The sequence below is a fragment of the Armigeres subalbatus genome, chromosome 3 (assembly GCF_024139115.2).
Source record: "Armigeres subalbatus isolate Guangzhou_Male chromosome 3, GZ_Asu_2, whole genome shotgun sequence".
Classification (NCBI taxonomy): Eukaryota; Metazoa; Arthropoda; class Insecta; order Diptera; family Culicidae; genus Armigeres; species Armigeres subalbatus.
The window spans coordinates 17728137-17743494 of record NC_085141.1 but is presented as its reverse complement, the minus strand read 5'-3'; the positions used below and the strand labels follow the sequence as shown (position 1 = coordinate 17743494).

The 15358-nt window shown below is 44.1% G+C and overlaps 1 protein-coding gene across 1 annotated transcript in view; it reads right to left on the bottom strand.

Moving 5' to 3' along the window:
- The window catches only part of LOC134225299 (microtubule-associated protein futsch), a 334589-nt gene that overhangs the window by 8267 nt on the left and 310964 nt on the right, over positions 1 to 15358 (bottom strand). Inside the window, exon 5 of the mRNA XM_062705255.1 lies at positions 2011 to 15315. Within this exon, the coding sequence (XP_062561239.1) occupies positions 2011 to 15315 (13305 nt within the window). The remainder of the gene's footprint in view (positions 1 to 2010; positions 15316 to 15358) is intronic.

Genomic DNA, 15358 nt, shown 5'->3' with positions numbered 1-15358 from the left:
TTGGGTTTTATTGCCAAGATTGCTAAAGATTTCACAGACCCATATTGTCTGAAATCACTCTACTGTGCCTTGGTTCGTCTCATATTGGAAACAGCTTCGATTGTTTGAGGTTCAAACCAGGTTTCATGGTGTTCAACGATTGAACGCATACAGAAGCGATTTATTCGACTAGCCCTACGAAACTTGCCTTGGCGAGATTATTCAAATCTTCCTTCGTATCCTGTTCGGTGTAGTCTTTTTCTGAACTGGACAGGTTACAACGACGAAGGAAGATCCAGCAAGCGTTGTTTGTAGGAAAGCTTTTAACTAGAGAAACTGACTTCCGTACTCCTCCAAGGCTGTCGCGTACCACGAATCTGCTACAACCTAGATTCCACAGAACGTCATTTGGATATCACGAGCCGGTTACAGCGTGCCTCCGAATGTTTACGCAGGTGGAGAACTTGTTTGAGTTTGGTGAGGCGTCTAGTAGATTTTCGAACAAGCTGTACAATTCAATGTTAATTTAGTATTGTAGATAGTAATAAAAATTTAGTATTCTATCATTCATCAAGACTTTGGGTCAGATGAATAAATTTTGAACAAATAACTCCAAAAGAAGGGATAGGCAACAACGAAAAGCAGTTTTTCATCTTTGCTCAGTCATAGCATGCACACAAAAATGTTTTTCAGTTGTGCTAATCACCTATAAATTGACATTTGTGCCGCCAAAAACGCGAGGTGATAGCAAGGACGGTTATTGTGGCAGCCGTTTTTGAACTCTATTGTGATAGTCAACTTGATGGTACCACATCTACATACCCTTCCTCTCCCTAGTTACGGTTAAGATGGGCGTGGCCAGGAGTAGTAATCCTTATGCTTTTGATAATTTTATCGTAGACTGGAATCAGGGACCCCTCCCTTTATTCACTCGTGTCCAATCTACGAATTACACCGTAAAGGCCCCTACGGAATTCAGCGGAACGGTGATATTTTGCGTTTTGGGCTTAACAATGCTAATGCTAAACGGCAAAGCTGCGTCTTTCTCCTCCAGAATCTGTCTACACTCTTCTTCGAACCGATCGTTCCGCCGACTTTGTCCGCTGCGTCGTTAATGACTGCAGACTGCTTTAACTAACTGTATTCTGGCAATCCTCTGGAGAGGCCCCAACGAGAGAAGGATGTCTCTAGATGCTGCTCGTATGCAGCGGCGATATCAGATTGCTTCAGTCGCTCTCGATCGTACCGCGACGGCCGTCAGTTTAACCATAATGTCAGAGTTGACGTTAGGGCCAGGATATGTCCTGACGTCGATAATGTCGGAGAAGTGCCGTCCATCAATCAGAACGTGGTCGATTTGTGATTCTGTCTACAATGGTGATCTCCAGGTGTCCCGACACGGAAGGCTGTGTTGAAAGTAGGTGCTGCGAATGGGCATATTCTTGGAGGCGGATCAATTAGTATTAGTCGTAGGCCGTTTCCGTTCATTAACTGGTGAGCGCTGAGCTTATATTGAACAATTAATACATTTTGTGTGCACATTACAATCACCCATTCACGGACTTATCACTTCAAAAAAGTATGAAAGAAAAGGACGGGCGAACGAATCCAATTCGTACGAATCGTTTCCTCGTTTGATTTGGCACATAAAATTTCGTTCGCAAGCGCGTTCGGACGTAAACAAGTATGCGAATGAATGTTGATAAAAAACTATATGGGACAGTTATGCTTCTATGGGCCGTAAATACTTCAGTTTGGGAGTACAAACATGTTGAGTTTTTAATATGCAGAAATCCTCTAAGAGTGGTTTTGTCATTAGGTGACTTATTCATGTTTTTGATTAGAATCGTATATCATTGTCTAATTATGTATTGAAAGTTAATGTGATGAATTTGAAAAATGTGAAATGTTAAGTTACCCAAACTAATTAAATTATTTGAAACAAGATATAATAACCTTAGAATATGACATTAAAAGAACTGCCATTATCGAATTATATGCAATTTAATTTGTTCCATTAGGGCCACTTACCTAATTCTTTATCTTCCCAGGTTTGCTTTGCCTCCAGTAGGGCGTTGTACACCTCGCGGCTCGGTTCCGTTCCGGAGAAGACGTAGTACCTAGCTCGGACCCGTTTGAAGAATTCCACGTTTGCGTAGTAGGAATTTCCGTGATGCGGTACGTATGACAGATCAACGTACACCGGGGAAGGTTTCTTCGCAGCCTTGATGGGCGATTCCGACCGTTTCCGTAGGTTCTTTTCGTTGTTTAGCTTCGTCTTGCTGAGGATCATTCTGCGTTCCTTCTTGGGGGTAGTCTTCATGTTCTCGTCGTTCAATGGTGCTGGAGAGGGCAGCCCCAGTGGCTTTCCCCACGAAGCCAGAGTATCTTTCTCTTTGTCTGACTGAGCCTGTTGAGTGCTACTTCCACTGGTCGTAACAGTAGTGCTAGACTGTGCTGTGGTAGCCTGTGTGGTTTGTGCTTGCAATGCCGTCACTGTGGCTGGCAGACCACTGGCAGTGAAGTCCAGTTCCTTTTTACTGCTATCGGCCACCGTCGTCATAGCGGAAGATGTGGTTGTTGTACCCGCCATAAATTCCGTTTCACTGGAGAAGTGCATTGACTGGGTCATCAAATCCACATTGTCGGACTTGGTGAACACCTTTTCGAAGTCAAGATCGGCTTCGTCTAGGTACTTGCGATCGCTAGCCTTGTGGAGATGACTGGAATCTACGCTGCTGTCACCGCTGGATGCGTATTCCATATAAGTCTTGGTGAATGCTTTGCCAGCAGTGATTGGAATAGGAACAGATTTTGTAGTTGTTGTAGAAGTAGTAATTGTTGAATCCGATACGTCTGGGAGCTGTCCATAGAACGAGGTACTCATGGGATCTGGCTTGTAAGCCGAAACAATGGTGATAGCCGACTTGACCTCATCACTTCCATATTGCGGAGGTATTTCATCCTGGCTATCATCGATTTCTATATCGGATTTCTTGCTAACACCGGAACTCGAATGTTGTAATTCATAGTCGTAGGTATATTTCGTGCTTGGTGATAGTGGGGCTTGGGAAGTAACACTCATAGGCGATCCGGGAACATCTTCGTCATGCCAGCCAGCCACAATTCGTGAAGCTTGTCCTGAAGAAATATCCGATCGTGGCGAAAGGACATCCTTTTCGTCGTACTCGTCAGTTAAACTACGATCTTCTGTTGAGGACAAAGTGAGATTTGCTGGGGTTTTGATGACCTCCTTAACAGCTTTTGTAGTAGTAGTAGTGGTAGTTGTAGAAGTCGACAATGATTCACCCGCACTGCTAATGTCATCCTTTTTGGAATCACCTGAAACTTCTGTCTTGACAGTACTTCCGACTTCAATCTTTTCGCCATCTTTAATTATGTAACGCTTTGTCGTAGTGGTGGTCGTGGTAGTTACCTCCTCTTTCACTTCATCTTTTAAGTCTTTGGAAATGCGCTCAATTTGAGAATCAACCATATCCGGTGTAGAGGTGCGAGTCATATCTGGAGTACTCATTCCAGAGCTTGTTTTTACATCATCCGTTTTCAACGTATCCAATACTTTCGGGAATGGGGACGTTGGTTTGGGAGATGATTCTGATGTTTCAATACCTGAACTGTGGCCGAGATTGATTGACTTTGACGCACTATCTGTACTACCTGTATGAACTGACATTAGACCTGGGCTGCTCTTTCCAGACGGTACAGACTCTTTAGGTGTTGAAATACCAGACGCATCTTCCTTCTGTTGCTTGACAGACATCTGACTTGTTGAAGTGACAGTCGTTGCAGTGGTACTTGCCACGGTGCTTTCAATATGATGTCCCAAACTGAAGTCTTCCTTTCCAACATTCGGACTGATCGGTGCTGTTGGTGGAGTTTTGGTTCCGCCAAGCAATTCAATGCTTTCTACCTTTGTACTTGTAGCCATAGTTTTCGAATCAGTTATTTCTTCTACAGCACTCATCTTGATAGTTACCTGTTTGCTCGTGCTTTCGGAAAGGCTATCCTTTTCGATAAAAGTATTCAATGACGCTGAGCTTCCTTCTAGCGAATCCTTATCATGAGGACTAGTCGATTTAATGCTGGAAGTTTGAGATTTATCCTTTTCGACTGACATTGGAGTTGATTTACCACTGTCAAGTAGAGGGAAAGCGAGTGTTGAGCTTTTGCTGTCCTGTTTGACAGTTTCCGCCTTCTTCTCCGTTGTCTGAATCATTGAAATAACAGTCGAAGACATTTTTTCAATTTCCTTCATTGAACTGGCGGTTTCTTTCAAAAGTCGATCGACCCCTGGGATTATTGAATCAGTTTGATCGGGACTCTCATGTTCGGATCCCGCCACTGGGAATCCCGTAGATTCCTGCTTTTCTTCAGCCGGGAACTGACTCGGGCCAAATAGTGACATAGTCGTTTTTGAAGCAATAGGCTGTACCTTTCTTTCAGTAAATGACATCTCTTCTATTTTAGTGATGCTTTCGCGGGGAGTTTTCAATATATGTAAATCATCACGTGATGTAGCAGCACTTTCATCTAGTACGCCCAAAGCACTACCTTCGAACCCGATACGCTGTGTTGTTGTAGACATGACGGCTGAGAGCGATTTTGATCGAGATTCCTTTAAAATGATTTTCTCTTCCCGTTCATCCTCATGGTCGCTCATTGCTGATGACGGGCGGTCTTCTTGTACGGCTGATTCTCTTCGTGATTCAGTTTTAGACTCAATGGTAGTTGACTTTTCTGAAATGTGACTCGCTGCCGATGTTGGCCTTGAAGCTTGCCCTTCGTCCTTTTTCAGCGATTTCACTTCACCAACGACAGGTGATTTATCTTTATCGCTTGTATGACTGGCAGCTGATTCAGGTCTTGAAGTTTCCGGGGCCTTTAATGCAGATTCAGACGCGTCTTTTTCACTAGCGACAGGTGACTTATCTTTATCACTTGTGTGACTGGTCGTTGATTCAGGCCTTGAAGCTTCCTTAGACTTGATCGCAGATTCAGAAGCGTCTTCTCTACAGTCGACAGGGGACTTATCTTTATCGCTTGTGTGGCTGGCAGTTGATGCAGGTCTTGAAGCTTCTTTGGACTCAATTGCATGTTCGGATGCATCATCTCCATTGACGATAGGTGATTTATCCTTTTCGCTAGCAAGGCTGCTAGTTGATTCAGGTTTCAAGATTTCTTGGCATTTAATCGCATTGTCAACAATGTCATCTTCACCACCGCTCGCTGGAGAATCAGGCCTTGAAAATTGTTTCTCGCCAGGGATTGGCTCCCCATGATAGCTTTCCACGGAATCCTTTCTAGCAAGATTCTTTTCGGGAACCCTTGAGTCGGGAGACTTTGATGTAAGTTCCGGTTCATCTCCACAACTAGCTGGTGAGCTTGGTCGTGAGAATTCTTTCTGCTCAGAATAATCCTCTTTTGGTACTGATTTTGTTTCTTGCGTCAAGGTGTCATCCGATTTATGTACAAGTTCAGTTTCCAGTTTCGTTTCTTCCAGTTTATCTTCGGCAAAACTATCCGGGGATTGCGGACGAGAGAATGTCTTCTCATCAGGAATCGGCTCGCCGTGATAACTGCAAGCAGAATCCGGGCGGGCTAAGTCCCTCTCTACATGCGCTGATGCAGGTTCTTTTGAAGTTTCGATTTTGTCACTGGAAAAGCTTGCTGGTGACTCCGGTCGCGAATAATCCCCATCACCTACTTTATCGATTGAAGCAACACTTGCAGGTTTTGGTTGAGATGATTCTATATCTTCAACTTTTGACTCTTTCAATGCTACAGTTTCTGGTTGGGCTTGTGCTTTTTCATCACTCACTGAACTAGCGACAGATACTGGTTGAGATGTGGCTTTTTCTTCTTTGGAATCTTCCTTATGGACACTATCCGTTTCTTGAGTCTTGGTGCTTACGTGGCTCTGTGCTGATTCGGGTCGCGACGCATGTTGTGCTGAGTCACTCACGTTACTGGCAGCCGACACAGGTCTGGACAATTCCTTTTCAGATGCTGCCTTGGGAGTTTCCTTTTCACAGACAGACGTTGACTTCAAGTGTTCTTCATTAGCTAGCTTCAATTCCACTGCTGGTGATTTGTCTAACTTGTCGCTAGCGACCGATTCTGGCCGTGAAGCTTGACTTTGGTCAATCGGAGCAGAATCTGATGTGTCTTTTACCACTTTCTCGCTAGTCGATGAGGGCTCATTCTTACTTGGTTGACTCGCCCCCGTTTCACTGACTGTAGCGATTTTGTCATCAACCGCATCTGCTTTATCGCTCACATGACTTGCCGTTGACGCCGGACGCGATACATCTTTATCTTCTGATTTTACTACGTCGAGTTTTTCCGATGGGCCTGACTCACTTATGTGACTAACGGCTGATGCAGGTCTAGATTCTTCTTTTTCAGAACTTTTATCCAAAGATACCTTCTCGCTAATGTGACTTGCTACTGAAGAAGGACGGGATTCACTTCCTTGCAATGACTTTTCTTCTGGCTTAGTATCCTTTGTAGGTGATTTGTCGGTAACAGCTGATTCTGGAGGTGATGTTTCTTTCTGTGGAAGTGTTTGATCTAATGACCCCTTTTCACTGACGTGACTTGCTGCAGAATCGGGACGTGAAGAATCTTTCATCGCGGGAGAATGTTTTTCACTTACATGCGAACTTTCAGAAGCAGGTCGAGAATCACCCTTCTCCTCTGATTTTGCAGAATCGTCTTTGGACTCGGTAGCTTTGTCCTCAGCTAATGACGCTTTCTCACTTATGGCGGACTCAGGCCTAGACCGGTCTTCTGATTTTGATCCATCCTTCGATGGTTCCTTGTCACTAATTTGAGATGAAGCTGACTGTGGCCGCGAGGAATCCTTCAGTTCCGATTTTGTTTCTGTCTTGTCAGTTACTGTTTCCTGTTGGATTGGTTTCTTCGACTCGGTTAGTTCAATGTCCGATTTATTGATTGTGACTTTTTCGCTGACTTGAGATGCGATTGATTTCAGCTGCTCAACCTCTACGGATTCTTTCTTGGTTTCAGTTTTCTCAGAAGTAATTTTCTCACTTACTTCTGAAGCCACTGATTCTGGTCGTGAAACTTCTTTAACGTCTTCTTTCTTGGAATCTTCCTTTTCAGGAGCTTTAACGCTGTCATGAGAAGCTACTGATTCTGGTCTTGACACAACCTCGACTTCTCCCTGCACAGAAGGTTTTTTCTCATCTACATGAGAAACAACTGAATCTGTTGGTTTATGATCTTCTATATCTGCTTGTTTGACATCTCCAGTGATCGGGCTAGTAGAGTCTTTCACATCTACTGTTTCAGCAGAAGTTTTTTCACTCACATGAGAAGCAGCCGATTCTGGCCGTGATGGTTCCTTTGGTTCCCCTAGTTTGGCATCTGACTTCTCCGAAGTCTTATCACTTGCATGAGATGTGGCAGATTCCGGTCGTGGTACTTCTTCATGTTTTTCCGGAGCTTTCTCACCCAGATGAGATGTAACCGTTTCTGCCGTTGATGTTTCTTGTTTTGTATGTATGTCCTCAGATGCTTTCTCACTCGCTTGCGAAGTGACCGATTCTGGCCGCGAAACTTCTTCTTGCTTCGTTTGTTTATCTTTAGTAGCTTTATCACTCAAATGCGATGCAACCGAATCGGGTCTTGAAACATCCTTAATTTCTTCCTGTTTGGAATCTACCTTTTCAACAGTCTTATCACTAGCAACTGATTCAGGTCGCAGAACTTCTTCTGTTCCTTCTTGCTTGGTATCTTGTTTCTCTGAAGTCTTCTCACTCACATTGGAAGCTGCTGACTCGGGTCGCAATTCTTCTGTCTTCTCGCCAAGCTGCGATGGAACCCCACTTGACTGAGAAGACTCTTTAACAATATCAGCTTTTTCGCTTATATTAGAAGCAACTGATTCAGGTCGTGATTTTTCTTTAGAATCATCCAACTTTGCATCTAATTTTTCGGATGCTTGTTCACTGACATGAGAAGCCGCCGATTCGGCTCGTGAAAGATCTTTCTCTTCTTGTTTAGTTTGTGAAAGTTCCTCATTATTTTGCAGAGCAACTGATCCTGAACGCTGCGATGTTTCCAATTTGGTATCCGCTGCTCCACTGCCTTGGGATGTTCTTGATTCAGGTCTTGATGCTTCTTTAGTGTCATCTTTTTCAGTGGTTATTTTCTCACTGATATGAGAAGCAGCTGATTCTGGTCGTGATTGTTCCTTCGTTTCTTTTTCACTAGTAACTGCCTCGCTGATATGAGATGCTACCGATTCGGGCCGTGAAACTTCCTTATTCTCTTCTAACTTAGTAGCGCTTTTTTCGGAAGTAATGTCGTGCTTCGCATCTTCTTGGGTTTCTTTATCATCTGGAATCTTCTCACTAGCATGAGATGCTACAGACTCGGGACGCGAAGCTTCCTTACTTTCTACTAATTTAGTTTCCCCTTTTTCAGAACTAATGTCCTCTTTCACATCTTTTTTAGTATCTTTATCATCAGATATCTTCTCACTGGCCTGGGATGCTACTGATTCGGGACGAGAAACTTCTTTACTTTCCACTGATTTAGTTTCCACTTTTACTGAAGCCGTGTCGTCCTTAACATCTTGTTTTTCACTGGTGTGAGAAGCCACTGACTCGGGTCGTGATACTTCTTTGGAATCCTCCTTTTTGCCTTCATCTTTGTCGCTGATATGGGAGGCAGCAGATCCGGAACGTATATCACCTATGGTTTCATCCTGTTTCGGTTCCGCTTTTTCTGCTGAAGTTGTTTCGCTGATATGAGAAGCAGCAGATTCTGGCCGTGAAGCGTGTTTGTCATCTTCTACTTTCACTGTTTCAGCAGGAGCTTTTTCGTCAACTTGTGACACGACTGATTGAGGTCGTGAATCTTCCGCAGGTTTTTCCTGATTAGTCTCTGTTTTATCGGAAATCTTCTCACTAGCGGTCAATGGTACAGATTCTTTGGCAACTTCTTTTTCAGTGTGGCCAACGTCCTTGTTTTCGTCTTTCTTTACTTCTGATGTTTCGCTGACATTTGACGCAGTTGACTCTGGTCTCAAAACTTCTTTAGTTTCGCCAAGATTTGTTTCTGTTTTTTCAGATGTAGTTGTTTGTTTCTGCTCTGGGGGTGATTTATCATCAATTTGAGATGCAACCGATGCAGGGCGTGACGTTTCCTTGATTTCGTCTGCCTTGACGTCCTTCTTCTCAGGGGAGGCTTTCTCGCTAACGTGAGATGCAACAGAATCAGGTCTTGAAGCTTCCTTTGTTTCTTGTTGCAGTTCCTCGGCTTCCTTTTCACTAATGTGTGAGGCTACGGACTCAGCCCGGGAAGATTTTTTAACTTCTTCAGTTGCAGTTTCTATCTGTTCTGAAGAAATTGGTTCACTTACATGCGAAGCAGCGGATTCTGGTCTGGATGATTTAGTTGTTTCTTCCAGTTTGATATCAATCTTATCAGATGATTGTTTATCGCTGACGTGTGAGACAACCGATTCCGGACGCGATTGTAATTTATCATCGGCTTCTGTTTCAAGTCGTTCAGTAACAGCTGACGAGTCTGGGCGCGATGCTGGTTGTGATTCTTGTGGAGCTTCAACTTTATCCGCAAGTCCTTTCTCACTAACATGAGAAGCAGCAGATTCGGGACGAGAAGCTTCTTTCACGACATCTTGCTTCAGTTTTTCTGGCGTTGCTGATTCTAACCGAGATGGTTCTTGTGTCTCAGATTTTGTCCCAGACTTTTCACTTAGATGCGAAGCAGCTGATTCGGGTCGTGATTGATCCTTCGACGTACCAACTTTAGTTTCAACTTGTGGCGATTTGTCTGCTGATGCCGCAGATTGCGGGCGTGATAATTCGGCTGCTTCAGATACCTTGTCTGAGGGCGCTTTTTCACTTGCATGACTAATTACCGATTCCGGCCTAGATGACTCTTTCTTGGATTTATCATCGAGTGGCGATTTCTCATCTGGATGAGCTGGAGCAACTGCCTCCGCAGCGACAGACTTCTCTGAAACTGTTTTTTGACTAGTTATCGATTCCGGACTTGACAATTCTTCGCTTTTCTTAGCCGAGGTATCTTTTTGCTTCTCAGGTTCAGCAAATACGTCTTGCTGCTTATCTGATTCTTTGATGAAATCTGCTGCCGATTTGGCATCGGCTGCATCTTCTTTCAAATCACTAATGTGACTTGAAATCGAATGTGCTCTAGAAGAGTCACGTTCGTCAAGAATTGAGCTTTCGTCTTTTGTATAGTCGCGTTCACTGAAAGTGCTAATAGCGGACTCACGTCTAGAATCGTCGATTTGGTCATACTGATCCGCAATGGATTCCTTGCGATCTTCTGTTGCCTTATCGGGAGTCTTTCTAGCTTCAATAACAACCTTCTCTGGCAGTTCATGTTTGTCTTTTTCTTCAATCGAGGTTGGCGAAGTTTTCAAATCTGGTGAAGACTTGCCAGATGAAGCTGGACTGGACTTTTCATCTTGTTTCACTTCTGGTAGTTGTGGTTTTTCATGTTTCACTCCCGATAGTTCATTTTCGACAGTTTTATCATCAACCTTGATCTCTGGGGTGGTTTTTCCAGATGCTGGAGGCTCTGGTGTCGCCGATTTGGAAAACGTTATTGTTCCATCCGGACAGATGACCGTTTCTTCTCCACCATCTTCACTACTAGCGGTAACCAGCATTCGTTGAACAGTACCAACATCTTCTTCACGCGCGATTCCTTGCGATAGTTTACGCTCCAGCTCATGTGGATCAAAGTCTGGAATTATTTCTTCTAAATCCTTGTCAGACTTCAGAACTTCGGCAACATTTGCCACAATCTTAGCGACGTCTTCTGGGGTTCTGGCACGTGGTGGAGCAACTAATGGCTCAAGCTTTGGCGATGAGCCTTTCTGAGGTGGGGTAACACGATCTTCCTCCTCCTCCTCCTTGATCTCACGAAGATTTGCATCCTCAAAGCTTGAATATTTGACTTCCTCAATAATATACGAACCAGTCATCTGCTTGGACTCCAACTCTTCCAGCTCTTTATCTTCATCAATGTTCTGCGGAATTTTCACTGTAGACTTTAAATCTACAATTTTATCGCCATCAGATATCGGGGAATCGAGTGTTGTTATATGAGTTTCTCTTAATTCTTGTGTGAATGTACGCTCGTAGCCAAACGGCGTTTCAAAGCCAACGGCTGCGTCTGATGATGCCGGAGCCTTGGCTTCTTCCTTCTTTTCACACACTTCCTCAACTACTTCCTTGCCTTTCATTTCCTCGATTTTGTCACTTACCTCTTGCAGACGAGTTTCAATTTGCTCGGTTTTATCTTTGAGTTTAGTTTCCACCTTATCGGCCACTTTCTCTATTCCCAATTTGATACTCTCACTGATATCACCAAAGAATGAACTAATCCCGCTTTTGGCCTTTTCCTGGACTTGTTCCGCTGCCTTGTTCAGTTCGGCATCTATCTGCTTTTTGGTTTCGTCAATTTTTCCAGATACCTCTTGTTTGATGTCAGTTGCCAATTTTTCAAGCTCTTTCTTCTCGGTTTCTATGGTATCGAGGACTTTTTCCGCTTTAGTAGCAACTTGCTCAACACCAGTTTTAATTTTGTTTACTTCTGATGCCAACTTCTCATCAAGTTGTAGAGCTTTTTCGTGCAATTCTTCACTAACAGCGTCGGCCTTGCCGCTAAGATCTTTGACAATTTCTCCAGCAAATTGTACAGCAACCTTTTCGGCTTCTTCACCTAGCTCGGTAACCGTCTCCTTCACTTTCTTGTCTGTATCGATGATCTCTTGTTTGACCTTATCCAAAACATCTTCCTTGCGTTCAATCACTTCTTTGATCATCTCGTCTTTCATGGCCACTAGATCCGATGTTGTTTCTTTCGCCTTATCGTCGATTATTTGCTTCAGTTCGTCTAGTTTCTCTTCTACCTTTTGAGGTGCACTCCAGATCTCGTCCAACACGGATGGCTCTGTTACCGGAATTACTGGTTCGACCTTTGTGGCAACAATCACATCTTCGTGGACTGATTTTTTGTCTTCTTCATCATCGACAATGACTTGTTCTGGTTCTTGTTCCAACTTTACCACTTCCGGTTGTTTCTTAATCTCTGGCTCAGTGGAAATGATCTGTGATTCGAGATCTTCAAGAACGGCAGCTTCGTCTTGTTTATCCTTAGCTAATTGCTGAGTATCTAGTTTTGGTGGTTTTTCGACCATTGTGTCAATCTCTACTTTTTCAACAACCTCTTGCACTTCTTGCTTGGCGTCTTTTACTGTATCACATAGTTTATCACTTTCCGCCGATTTATCCACTACTACTTTATCAGTCTTCTCGGGTTGCTTCACATCAGTCTCCTGCTTTTGTGCTGTATCAGCAACTTCAGGTTTCTCCTTAATATCTCGTTCTTTTCCATCTTCTTTATCCTTGTCCTCGCTGTATTCCTCAAAATCAGCCTCTTCGTGCATAGGCAAGTCCGCAACTTCATCTGGGGTCTTGACAACATCCCTCATGTGGGCTTGCTGTGCACTGAAGTGCATTTTCGCTGGTGTTGGCCTTTCTAGTGGCTCGTAGACGGTCGGAAGTGGAGGTGCAATCTCGACTTCCTTCGTTTCTTCCTTGACGTGCTTCTCTTCAATCACGAGATCTTCCTTGATTTCGTCCAACGGAATACGTTCATCTTCAGGTAAAGTTGGAGCCGTGGTCGTTGCGCCAGATTCCGCCGTAGCGGACACTCTTTCCTCGTGGTGACTCTCGTGAGGCGGCTCAATGTGCTCCTTTTGAATTGGCTCTGGTTCGGTCTCTTCTCGCGTATCACTTGTCTTTTTCGTACTGCTCATTTTCTCGTCCGGGCTGATTGATGACATTTCCTCCGTTTTTAATCCATCCATAGATGTTTCCATTTTCGACTTGGCAATTTCCTTAGCCGAAGCAATAATATCTTGAACTTCTTCTTCGATGTCCTGCTTATGCTTGGGCGACAGCTTCTCTGCTTCTCTGGGTTCCTCCTTTACATCCTCGACCGCCTCCTTTTCCAGGACATTCTCTTTGTCGTCTTGCTGAACCTCCTCTTCCTGTTGTTCCTCGTCTTTCTCACCTTCGATAATTTCCACTACAGCAGCCGTTTCACCTTCAATTTTGCCGACGTCAGCCTTCTCTTCTTTTTCATCGTCTAGGCTATCGCGCTTGCGCTTCTCGGATTCTTGAGAGTCCCGTTGATGCTTTTGAATCTCTTCTTCCTTCGTTGCGCTGCTTTCTGGTTCGTTGATGGAATCTTCGGTATACTGTTCCTCCTTCTCAATGATCAAGTACTCCTCCTCTTCTTCGGGTTCTGTGGCACTGTCCTGAATCTCACGATGCTCCGAAAGAACTTCTCGGCGTTTGATTTTTTCGGAGTCACGTTTGAAGACGGCTTCAATTTCTCGAACCGCTTCTTGTTCCTCTTTAAGTTCGTCCAAGTGTTGTTGTTGGATGGAGTCAATATCCGAACCAGCTGTCGTAGTAGATACTGCAGAATCGACTATGCGCTTCTGTACAGCGACTCCGGCCTCATCCGCACTTGGTGTGGAAACTAGACTGGAATCGGTGGTACCGTTCTTATCTAGTTTGGCTTTGCGTATAACAGCATCCTTTTCGGATTTGAGGACTTTCTTCGCCTTTACCGGGCTTCCTCCGACTGGAGCGGCCGATGCGGGTGCCTTAGGTCGGCGAGAAATCGGTTTTCGTTCAATTTTTGGGGGTGATTCCTTCTTCTCCGTCGAATCTCGCTTTGCCGGAGCGGGCTTAGCAGCGGGTCGTTGACGGGCTTCCAGAACTTTACGGTTATTGGCATCCTTTGCGCTTTTAGCGGGTGTACTCTTCGGGCTTGCCTTACCAGGTCTGGTTGTCATCGGTTTCGTTGTTTTTGGAGGACCTGCTGCTTTCTTCGGCTCATCGTCCTTCGAAACACCGTTGGTAAGTTTGGGTTCAACTGATTTCTTCGGAGTTGTTGGTGAAGATTTAGTATCTTCTTTCTTCTTAATGGTTTTCGTTGTCGCTTTTGGTGGTTTTGTGTCGAATCTTGAACGAGCTGTTATCGGTCTGGTAGGTTTGTCAGAAACCTTTCTAGTTGCTTTGGTTTCGTCTTTCGCTGTTACGGTTTCTTCTTTTTTGGATTCTTTCGACTCGTCGTCTTTTCTGTCTTGAATTAGTTTCTTCTCAGGAATGGAATCTTCAGCAGTTTCCTTCTTTTCATTTTCGTCTTTTTCAGAACCTGCATCGGATGAGTCCTTTTTCTCGTCGAGGTCAATTTTTTTGCTGGTTTCAATTAGCATGCTATCAATTTTCTTTGTCGATTCGGTAGACGTCGTTTTAATTACTTTGGATTTGCTAACAGTGACTTTAGCCGTGGTAATGGCTGCAACGCTTGACTTGGTGATGTGCTTTTCCAGTTTAGCTTCATCCGCCGAGCTATCCATCATGTCCGATGAGCTTTTGGTGGAGTCGGCCAGTCTATTGTCGATCATTTTCATTTTGTTGTCTAAAATCTTATTATCCTTCTCAGATGGTTTCGTTGACTTGGACGGAAGGATTGGCTCGGGAATGATCTTATCGATGGATGATGATTTTAGTGATTTTTTCATGATTGTTTGTGTCGAGATGCTCGACGCTATTGACTTGACTGTGCACACCGGTTGGCGCATGAATTCCACGCTCTTCATCTTTTCTAATCCTTCAAGGATTTTGTACTCTGGTGCGGATCCAGGGAAGAGAATTCGGGTTATGTTGTCTTCTGGATTTGCCGGTGTCCAAACTAATAGGGCGCAGATAGATATTATGTTCTGCATGGGGAATACAAACTCTTTAGAATCTTTTGGAGAGAACAGCTTTGGATCAGCTGCATTCCATTTAGCAAGGAATTCTTTGACTTCTTTGGAATCCTTCGCTGGACTTATGACGTACATGTCTAGCGTTCCGTGACCGACTTTATGATAAAGATTAATAGGCTCAGCATCACGGTAGCAGTTTTGTGCTTTAAGGTTCAATGTCTTAAGGTTGTTTACTATTTGATGACCCTCCTCTATGAGGTCTACCAGCAAAGGATCACGATCTTTATCACCGTCAGGACTGAGTAGTCCCTTTCGCTCAGGAATGTTACAGAAAAAGTGCCCAATCTGGGGATAGACGTGAGCTTCGTGTTTCCGTTCAACTACAGCTGAGATGCCCTTGATGTTGGTGTTGTTGATCCTAGTCATCAGCACAGCATCTAAGCGATCCAGATGGCGAACAAAGTCCCAGAAGCATGATTTTCTGCTGAAGCCGCCGTCCACTGTTGAGAAAAATCAGTTTGTTAGTTTTGAACACACTTTTTT